At 37.2% G+C, this 11,215-nt stretch overlaps 1 protein-coding gene across 1 annotated transcript; it reads right to left on the bottom strand.

The window, feature by feature from the left end:
- Positions 1 to 340: 340 nt before the first annotated feature.
- Positions 341 to 1,582, bottom strand: LOC116207049 (protein LIGHT-DEPENDENT SHORT HYPOCOTYLS 4-like). Its single transcript, XM_031539909.1, has 2 exons — positions 1,433 to 1,582; positions 341 to 1,139 (listed from the first exon to the last, which is right to left on the bottom strand). Exon 2 carries the CDS (start codon positions 1,134 to 1,136, stop codon positions 573 to 575), a length of 564 nt encoding a protein of 187 aa, XP_031395769.1. The 5' UTR covers positions 1,137 to 1,139; positions 1,433 to 1,582; the 3' UTR covers positions 341 to 572.
- Positions 1,583 to 11,215: the final 9,633 nt, after the last annotated feature.

Raw genomic sequence — 11,215 nt, 5'->3', positions numbered from 1 at the left:
GAATTAATTAACAAATGATATTAACACCGATGTTTTAACTCATGTGGCCCATACATGTATAGAATGTAATGAACATTACATGCAGATATTTCGCTGATGCTAATGGCCAAGGCCTCGCAATATGTCGCATGCAATAACATACATAGTCTATAGGCATATCATTATCTTTCGGATCAATTATCAAAACTACAAAATTCATAACCATATCAACTGTTCACACGAGTAATCATCTTCTGCTATCCAGACCAAATTAGTCCAATTATATGATCGATTTCTCATATCTTTATAGGACGACACATATGTAAAACGGGATTTAATTACAAGCGATGCAACTGCATGATATAAGGGATTCGATGGATTTCATTTGATCAAAAGTAAGAGACAACTTATAATCTTGATACTTGATAATCGATACGCTAGCAAATATTATTTGGGCAGATACATGACTGGGTCCTAGCTGACATTGATTCGATTTAACTAGTATACTTACAAATAGCTAGCACATGTAATTAGGACTATATGATCAGGCTAGATTCAAAACCCTAGCTAGCTAACTCACTTACCTGCCCTTATTATTGGTCTTCGGCCATTTGAGGCGGGAATTGCGGGTGCGGTGGAGGAGGCGGAGGAGGCGGCGGCCGCTTGCGCTTCTTCTTCTCATAGCTGATGCCCCTCGCCCTGGCCTGGGAGTCACGGACATCCCTGAGGTAGAGCCTCACCGCACGGGCCCCAAACGGATTGGCCTCCGGCTTCCCACCATTTTCCTCAAAAGCGGCCCGGAGACGGCCGACCAGGGCATCGAGGCTGCCCCAGGCTTGGCGGAGGGGGCAAGGACAGGGGGCGGGTGGGACGGGGTGGCCAAAGAAGGGGCACATGTTGGTGTGGACCTTGGTCTTCCCGAACTGGTCGAGGTACCGGAGGAACTCCAGCACGTGGGCCCCGCTGCACCTCGACAGCGTCAGGGGTGGCCTGTGGTTCCTCAGGTACTGCCCGAACGTGTTCCAGTCTCTCCTCTTCTGGTTCTCGTACCTGCTCGAGCTCGAGGAGGGCGGTGCCATCGCGGAAGAGCCCGTGTTTGGCGGGGTTGATGGCGATGATGCCATATCGGAGCCCGAGAAGCTGAGCGATGAGTTCATGTTCTGAGAGAGACCGTGAGATATATGATGAAACCGATGACTAGGGTTTCTTTGTTAGGAAAATGAAAGACATAAGAAGTAATAAAGAGTAGGGTTTGTTAATTATCTGAATGAATGATTTGATCAATCTAAGAAAACTATTTGAAAGATTTTTTTTTTTTTGCCCTAATTGATGACTTGTTGAATGATTGTGTGAGAATGTTTGAATGGAGGATTCAGTGCTAATAAGGGCATGCAGATGAGATCTTTGCCTTAAAAGGAGGAAGCAAAAGCAAAACTTCAGGTTCTTTGCTTACCTTAGCCCACCCTAAAAAACGCAGAGATCACAGAGACACTCATGGGGGGAGCTGAGACACACGGAGACAGAGAAAGATGATGGATGGAAGAGACTGTTTATTTATTATTAGGGTTTTCGACTTTTCTTTTCTTATTTTGTTTGTTTGTTTGTTTGTTTATCAATTTATTATTATATGTGAAATTTTGGGGGAGAGACAGTTAGGTGATAGATGGAGACACAAGAGGAAGAGTCACTGGGTAAATGGTGAAAGATGTAATAATGAGAGAGAGTGAGGTTACCCATCGAGGAAAAGAGAGAGAGAAAGTGAGTTTGATGCAAACGTGTATATATTGCACTCAGTTCGAGCTTAGAAAATTTTTAATTCAATATTTATTTTAGGAATTTATTTCAGTTTATTTTTTATAACCTTTCGAAATTTTACAAAATCTCAATTAATTCAGTTTAAATCGAATTAACTACAGAAAAGTGTTTGGTTTTTATTTTAATATATTCAACTCAATTTTATTCTTTTGTAAATTCAACACTACAATCATTATTGTTTTATTTTTTTATCTCATTTAATAATAATTTTCACTCATACATTTTTATAACAATTTTTATAATCAATTTTTTAACAATAAATTCTCAATTTACTTTTACATTTATATATACAAACATATATATATTACTTAGTAAAAAAAAGACATATTTTCACTCGTCCATATATTTATTAACTCTTGCAATAATTAGTTTTTATCTCTTTTTATTTCTTAAAATAGAGTCGAGTTGAGTTAAATCCCAACTCAAAAACCAAACACAAGCAGTTTTATTTGGAAATGGAGTAAATTTTTTTTATTCTATTCTATTTAACTTCACTATCTTCAATTTAACAACACAATTATTACTTTTTTTATTTTTTATCAATTTTTTTATATTAACTACCATTCGATTTAATTTTTAATATTAAATTCGTTTAATTATTCATTATTTTTTTCACAATTTAACAATATAATCATTATTTTTTCTAAATTATTGATTACTTTTCTTCTTTTTTATATTTAATAATATAATAATTATTATTTTAAATAAATATAATTATTTATAGTTGAAATAGTGGGAGTTAAAACGAAACCTCTTATATTTCTATATGTAATCCCTTTTAGCATCATGAGTTTTGTTTATAATGAGCAGAAGATATATATATATATATATATATATATATATATAATAAGTGAAGGACAGAACAATGTGATTTTGCTTGTTTTGTTTTTACTTCACAGCTCGCCCTTTAGTATTGATTGACAAGACATTAAAAAAATTACCAATTTACCCTTACCCCAGGGATGAAATACGAGTTCGCCCTTAAGGGGCGAGACCTTTGAAATGATAAATATAGACATCTTTATCTCGGATTGTGGAAGTGAATGCTAAAAATTTAATCAAATTTAGAAAAATAATATATAAATTTCCTAAGAATGTCAAAATCTCAAGGGAAACAGCACTATCGCCCCCTCCGTCCTTCTCTCGGTCCATCCTCGCCTTGCCCGTTTTGGAGAAAATTAGCACAGAGTCCTTGCAATATGTCAATTACTACAGTACATAAAATTTATCATATATATATACGTATACAATATATAAAAACATGACTGCAATCGAGTATGATAGCGGGTTTGCCATATAAGCTTTTCCTTCTTAAGTATTGCACGCGATCTTCCATATATCAACCAACTGACAAAAGAAATCAGTGCTCTTATTATTAAAATGATATATTAACAAATCATCTTATAATGTAGATTTTATTTTTAGTAAGGTCTAAGATTCTCATATTCGAGGATCGGATTCATACTAATTAGCTGTAACCGGCTATACATTAACAATGCTAATTGATGTGGATACTAGACAGAGTTTCATCAAATCATGGAAATAGGTAATCTAAATAGAGCAAATTACACAAAAAAATTTAAGTTTTGTAAAACGTCTCAATTTTATTCTAAATTTTATTTTGTAATAAAAAAATTACATGTGTTTGATAATCGTCTCAGATTTGACCTCTCGTTACCATTCTGTTAAGTTTGCCGTCTATTTGACTACGTGGACTTTACGGGACTCACAAAGTTTACACATCATTTAATAAATCATATGATTTTTTTTCATTACATACCAAATTTATGATGAAATTGAAACTTTTTTTAAAATTTGAATTTTTTAATTAAACTATTTTATTTGTTTATTAATTTATGTCTGAAGTTAACAGAAAAAAATGACGGAATTTATAACGGATGTCATTTTTTAGATAATTTAGAAAATTTATGGTTTGTTTTGTTATAAAATAAAATTTAAGACAAAACTGAGACGTTTTACAAATTTTAAATTTTTTTTTGTGTAATTTGCCCATATAAATATCAATTATATATGAAACAGTATGATGTTCTCTGAAAAAAGTAGTATGATTTTGGTTATTGTAGGAGAGTTTGCATATTAATTTGCATACTCTTGAAGACCTTTTTTCTTTTGTTTTACATTTTATTAATTATAAATTTTATTCAATTTTTAATGAACATAAAAAAGGAAAGAAACTGTCATCTACGAATTTATTTCATTAGGCATATATATATATATATTAAAAATAAAATAATTATTTAATAATTCATGAAAAATGTTTTGTTCTGTTATTTTATAAAGATTTTTCTCTATCTTAGTTAATTCATTGAGATTATTGTCATTCCTCTTTGCATGTATTATATTCTGACTTTAAGATATTTTACTTCTAATATGATATTCCATCATGAATTTGGTCGTTTATTAATATTTTATAATATTTTGTTGATATATTTTCGTAAATATGAGGCTTCTCTTACCTAGCCCCATTTCATCATTTTTTTTTTTGCTCTGAAGGATAATTCCATTTCATCAAGCTTGCAAGGTAGTTACGTCAAGCGACGTAATCCAAACTTACTAACAAGCGAATATACAAGCACCATCCGTGCATGCACTGGTCACCCCCACCAGCAGGAAATAGATAATTGCATACAAAATATATTATGTTTCGGTGGTAGGAGAATCTCTACCATTCATTGTGCGAATGGTCTATAGGCAACCTGATGGATCAACGTGAGCGTGACTACCAAGTGCTGATCAAAGAGAATCTCATGATTAAAAGAGATTGTAGCGTAGTGACGCACGTCCTCACTCGTTGATTTAAAAAATGCAAGTTCAATATTTAATGCGATTATTCATACCCTTTTATTAATTATTTAAAATTTATTTTTTATTACATTAGATTTTGGGTCTCGTTTAAAAAAAAATCTCATGAATGGCGTATGAAGTGAAGGGTAGACGTAGACTTTTCAATTGATTACGTGTATTAGCTATGCATGCAAAACATCATTAGTAAACCACCGAATGATTTTTTAATGAACAAAATTGTTGAAAACATTACTTTTATAATAATTTTGGGAGATCGAATATTTGTTAATAATCAGATTTTATTTTCTTTACTTTCACTTTTTTTAATAAATTTCGGAAAGAATTTTATTTCTTCTTTTCTTTTTTATGATAAATTATTAACTCTTCTCTGAGGGGGTAAACGGGTGAGGGTTCCATCATATCAAGCAACAGTTGATGGGAACAGGAGGAGAGCACACAGATCTGATCTGATCTGTTCTGAATGCTCAGAGAGAGAGAGAGAAAAGCAGTCTTTACACCCAACGCCATGGAAATTTCTAATCAGTGGCCAAACTTTTGTTGCAAAATTTCCGCAATTTCCTCGTCCTATCCCCCACTCCTCCTTCTTTGCCCCCCTCTCATTTTGAAATTACCAAAACATCTAAACGTACAAGAAAACTCCCATCTCTGAACACCGAACCTCTCGCAGCATTTGCTATCAATTTAATTGGACTTAATTTGATCCATATATGGCTGGGAAAATTCTACCTTCCATTGAGTCGATGGCTCATCAGGACCATGTGACCATTAGATTAAGATAGGGCACATTCCAAGTTAATAATTTAAGAGTAAGCTAACAATTTGGTCAAGCAGTCATTAATTTCATCATCAACATTTCATTGCCACAAAAAACATCCCCTATTGTTGCACTTCCGTCTATCAATTTAGTCCTTGCCATTAAAATGCGGTAGACGACATTAATTTAAATACTAAAAAGTTAATAAAAATTTTAAAAAAAATTCAAAAGGGGCAGATCGTGCCAGCCACCTCCCCCGTCTGGAGCTTTCAACGACCTCCCCGACAGGGGAGGTGGCCGAGAAGGGGCCATAAGAGAGAGATTGTACCCCTTTTGATTTTGATTTTTTTGAACTTTTATTAATATTTAGTATTTAAATTAACAACATTAATGGTATTTTAATGGCAATGATTAAACTGATGGACGTAAGTGTAATGTCGAGAATATTTCTGATGGCAATGAAAATGTTGAGGATAAAATTGATGGCCGCTTCAAATAGCAAGGACTAAATTGTTAGTTTACTCTTAATTTAACGAAAATTGATGTCTCATCAACAGTCCATGCACGACCGAAACCATTTTCCTCGCTGTGGCTCTCACAACACTCGTGTTATTCATATTCACATTTTTTTTCGCTTTTCTTTTATGTGCCTATGTTCTTCTACAACAAATATGTCAAAAGTTCTTTCCCGTGGAAATGACTGAATATGTCAAAAGTCCTTTCCCGGAAAAATGACTGATCTATACTTCAAAGTAAAAGGAGAGTTTTAATAGAGAACTCTGCTTTACTTGACACATACCCATGAATTATTGATTAATTCACTATTTTTTTCTGTTCTTTCAAAAGCTTTTCCCCATTATATTGCACCTTCATGTAGAAGTCCTTCTAACTTCCCAACTAATATTTTTCCTTTCAAAATTCTCCAAAACTCCATTAATATGAAAAAGGAACCTATTTAATACTTTACTGAGTTTACTCAACAATCTATTATAGTTTTTTTTACAAGCATAATCTACCTTAATTTTAATTTCCATATTTTCTTTAACTTCCTATTTATTTTTATTTTTTTTTTGCTGTGAACTTTAGTATTCGAAAGCGCAATTGAGTCCCAACTAATCCACTCGAACTGGATCGACCTACTAAGGAGTAAAGCTATCACAACATAGATTTTCTACATTTACGAGGACTCAAATCCAAGACATTACTTAAGCGGAACAAACACCAAACCACTTGAACCAATTCATGTTGGTTATTTTTAAAATATTTTTAATTCATTAAATGTTTTTTTTTAATTAATAAATGGGCACGGATAGTCCCACTAGGTATTGAATCTGCGACCTTTAGGTCTACATGCAAGGGTGTGCTAACTGCACTACACCCTATTTTGATTCATTCAACGTTTTTTAATCCTCAAATACCACAATATAGTTCCCATATTTAATTTGAATTATGAAGGAACATAAGTTAATATTTCAGTAACTCTTCTTTACTTGACAAATGTCCATCAATTATTCTTGGTTAATTCACGTTTTCTTCTTCTTTTTTTCAAAAGTTCCCCATGTACGGACCCGAATGTGGACTCTCGTCGGGGCCCACATTGCGCGCTTTTGGATCGCGAGGCTTGGAAGTGTCCACCTTCCCGTGGGAACGCGTGACGGACACGCGTGAGAGAATGAGTCGCCATTTATCATTTTACGACCCGTAAGTCGAGGGCGGATAAGTTACCCGGGTCTAGGGGTATGGAACACCTAGTTTATCGTTAAGGCATCGATCTGTGCAGAACTGAAAAATCCGTGTTCGGGGGTTCATGTTACGTGCTGGACTATATCCCGCACGCCCTTTACTCTGATTTACTAGGCTTGCATTTTGTTTTATTTACCGCATGAATTAGGGTGCACTATACTCACACGTTTTGACACCGTAAAATCGGTGAATTAAACGATGTTGATTGAGAAGCCGAGAGAAAAGCAAGCCTGTATGTCGGGGAATGGGTTCACTATCTTTCGTTACAGTTTATCGAACCATAACGGTTGACTCCCTGCGTGAACCGAAACCACGAACTTTGAGGTTTACTTTCCTATGAGCAAACGTTGAATCGATTTCGATTAATTCTACTCTCGAACCGTTCGCTCACTGAATGAGATTCTTACAATAACAAAATGTACAAATAACTCCTTACAATGTGCTATCAGAATAAATACAATAAATTATAAATTACAAATGATTGAATCTCATTCGGTTCGCTTTCAGTTAATATTCCTCTCGACTCACCGTGAGTTTAGGAAATAACCGAAAAGTGCAATTCAGTGGGCTCTTAGTGAATGGAGGATTGAACCCCATGAGTGATGATTAGGGCGTTGAATCATGTGATCAATGATTAGGGCGTTGAACCCTAATATTGATCGGCCTAAGGATCAAGCTGGACTCGCATGGCGAACAGGTGCAGAAAGATAACAAGCAACCGGTGTCAGCACCCCATTTTGGCTCACCAACTCAAACAACGATATCAGCAATGGTCTAGACCATGACTTGAGCAGAATACAGAAAAACGGCTCAACAAAGCAGGAAATCACTATTCATCCTCAAGTCAGCAAAATCAAGCAGATGACATGTACACACGATAGAAGGACTCCAGGGGTCACCAAAGGGCAACAAAGTGACTAGAGAGCTCAACAATGTCCAAAACCGGCATTTCTAGTTTACCACATAGATAGTCCAATTTTCCGATAGTTCGCTCGATCACCGGAAGATAGCCAATATTGGACTCCAAAAATCCACTCCAATGCCAAACAGATGAAAAGTGTCCCCAAAGGTATTTTGCAAATCATCTGCTCTATACATAACAACTTTCTGTATACAGACAACTTTTCAGTAGAAGTCCAAAAATGCCGGTTTCTTGGAGAAAAGTTAATTCCAAATATCAGACGCGGCCATGCCCCACCAGCACACAGAGCATGAACAATGCTTTAGATTGTCTCTCGGAAGTCACACAGACACTTCAAATGACTTCCGAGCGGCAAAACAAGCATACCCCTCTTCGGAAGAGCATAGCCGGAGACTGATCTGATGGAATTACGGCAAACGAAGTTCACACTACATTGCCCTGAAAACTCCAGCGGACATTCGCAATTGGGCAAAACAGACAGCAAAACCCTTCACGGTTTCCCGAGTAACCTCCGAGGAGCACAAAAGGCCATTTTCAGTGAAGATCCATATCCGGAGGTCCTCTTTGGGGAAACTTGATGCCGAATGCTTACGTTACACAATGGTAGCCTTCTCAAGGCTCGATGTGGAGTCGTCGGAATGAATCACACAACTCGTCTAGACCCCCCGAACAGTGCTTTAAGGGTCTCAGATGCACTTTTCATATCCTTAGAGGCCCAATCTCGGCAAACAGAGATCACAGTGATCTCCGGATCGCCCAAGAAACTCAGAAAGCAATCTGAGAAATCCAGTTTCGGCCTCCTAGGACACCTCCGGCTCCATATTTTACATTACCGGCTTAAGGGTCAAGTGCCCACGTAATTTGACAATTTATGTCAAAATGACCGACGTGGGATGCAGATACAAGATATGCTGTCAGAAGTAGGCAACCTCGCTCTGAATGCATAAAAGGAGCAAAACCGGCTTCCGAGCCTCATACATTTGGCAATTTCTCACGGAAAATGCCAATCTCGGACTCTTTAAACCCGTTTCCTCGCGTATATCGATAATTCAACATTCGGTTAGAACCACGAGCCTCGAATGCGCGATCAATCGAGACCCGAGCTTTTTCCCGGTTTCTCCTCTTCGGTCGTGGGACCCACGGGCTACCCAAGATGAGTCACCCTATGCTCTAGAAGCTTCTTCTTCCTCTTTAATGCAAGAAGCCAACTTGCCCTCTCTTAGCCAAAATATCTTGGAGAGGTTGAAGACAACACTCAATGCTCATCAAAGCTTCTTGGCTCTTCTTCATCAAGATTGCATGGTCCACATTCATCCTCATCTCCTTGTCATCTTCTCCATGCAACTTGCATCCTCTTAGGAAAATATCAAGCCTACAATTTGAAGACAACACTCCATCTTCATCAATGCTCATCAATGCTCCAATCTCTTCTTCATTAATGCAATGGAAGAGGATGAGGCTTGATATTTTCTTAATCAAACCGAAATTTGCTAAGCATGGGGGTTAAGAGCACTTGCTTTTGCTAATTGTGTCATTAGCTTTGCCTATAAATGGCCCAAAAGTGATTAAGATAATCACTTCTCCTCTTACACACTCTCTCCAACCTTTCTCCTTCAAGAAATCCTCTCAAACTCCATAGCCAATAACACTCAAGAACCAGAAAATTTCAGCACTTAGAAGGAAGAGAAAAGAGAACCGAAAAGATCCAAAGAGAGCCTTGAGTTCTTAAGTCGGAAGCCGATGTTCATCATCCCGACTTAAGCTCAAAATTTCTCAAACTTCATATCCCACTCATTTTGGACCCATGGAGTTCATTGGTGAAGTTGGTTTTTCCATTTGAAGTCTTTAAATTATTGTTTCAGGTCATTTAGAGCATTTCGGGTGAAGAATCGTCACTCTCGGGTGAATAGTGACTCGCCAGCGCCAGCCGTGCGCACGCCCGCGCACGCCCGAACGCCTGCCCGCGCCCCGCGCACGTCGCGCGCCTCCCGTGCATTCCAGCCGCACTCCCCGTGCACCTAGCTCCCCGAACGTGCATCCTTTGCACCCGAGCATCCTTCCAAGCGTTCAACCGAGTCACCCGACTCTCGAACACTTCCCCGACTCTTTCCTCGTATCCCGAGGCTAGGTAAATCACTCTTGACTTAGAGGAGTTAGGGCTTTTTATATTTTTGCATGGCTATGGAGTATTATGGTATTTTATGCATACTTAACTTACAAGACTTCACTTTTATGCAATTTTATGTTATATTATGCATGTGTATTACCTTATAACTTGCTAGCATGTCGGAAAAAGGTTTGGATTGTTGTTTGGAAGACCATCCCGACCCGGAAATGGGAAGTGAGCTCACGGCCAAGTCTCTAAATGGGATGGTCGAGACTTGAGTTGCTCTTTTCGGGTTAAGATTGGTCTCCTTAACCCGATCCAAGTTATTTTCCGAGTTTATTTTGTTATTCTTGCATGCATGAAGCCGGTATTATTTTATCGATTCCTTAAATAACATGTTTGTGAATGTTTGCATGTTTAAATGAGTTAATCAAATCATGGTAATACCGGCTTTTGTCAAAAACGTGTTTTTCATCATGTTTGATGTTTGAGCATGCGAAAAATGATTAAACCAAGACAAGGAAATTATTTGTGATTTGAATCGAGCCATGAGAGTATTCGGCCATCTTTGACAAGGTGAAGCCGAGGGCTTCTTGGCCTTTTTGGATCAAGAATGATTTCCTTATTTCGAGTTTAATTCATTTCTCGGATTGTACGAAATTGTAATTTCGGTATTTCCACGATTCCCATGTTAAAACATCGTTTACATGTCTTTTCAAAACAAAGCATGCATGGATTCGGGTATCGTTGACTCATTCGGGTCCATTCGGTTACGAGGGTAGTTTCGGTCATTGGACCAAATATCCTCGATCCTTACGGATTCGTGTTGGTCGTCGAATCATGAATCGTTTTCACAATTAAAGTATTCGGCAATAACCTTAAGCATTAATTCCACGAACGGGTTAATCGGGACGTTCGCACGGTTAATTCATTCAATTTAAACAACTTTGCACGAATTGGACATTAATTTGTAACTCGCGTCGACGAATTACAAAACGGTGTTAATGCCCTTTTCAAAACCCTCATACTTTCAAATCCTTATTGTGTTGTCCTCCTTTTCTGAAAACAA

Source organism: Punica granatum, chromosome 5 (assembly GCF_007655135.1).
Source record: "Punica granatum isolate Tunisia-2019 chromosome 5, ASM765513v2, whole genome shotgun sequence".
Classification (NCBI taxonomy): domain Eukaryota; kingdom Viridiplantae; phylum Streptophyta; class Magnoliopsida; order Myrtales; family Lythraceae; genus Punica; species Punica granatum.
Note: the sequence above shows the minus strand (reverse complement) of the source record. Positions and strands in the feature narration are given on the sequence as shown.

Excerpts from the sequence above, each read along its gene's own strand:
- LOC116207049 (XM_031539909.1), bottom strand. The coding sequence starts at position 1,136 with ATGAACTCATCGCTCAGCTTCTCGGGCTCCGATATGGCATCATCGCCA.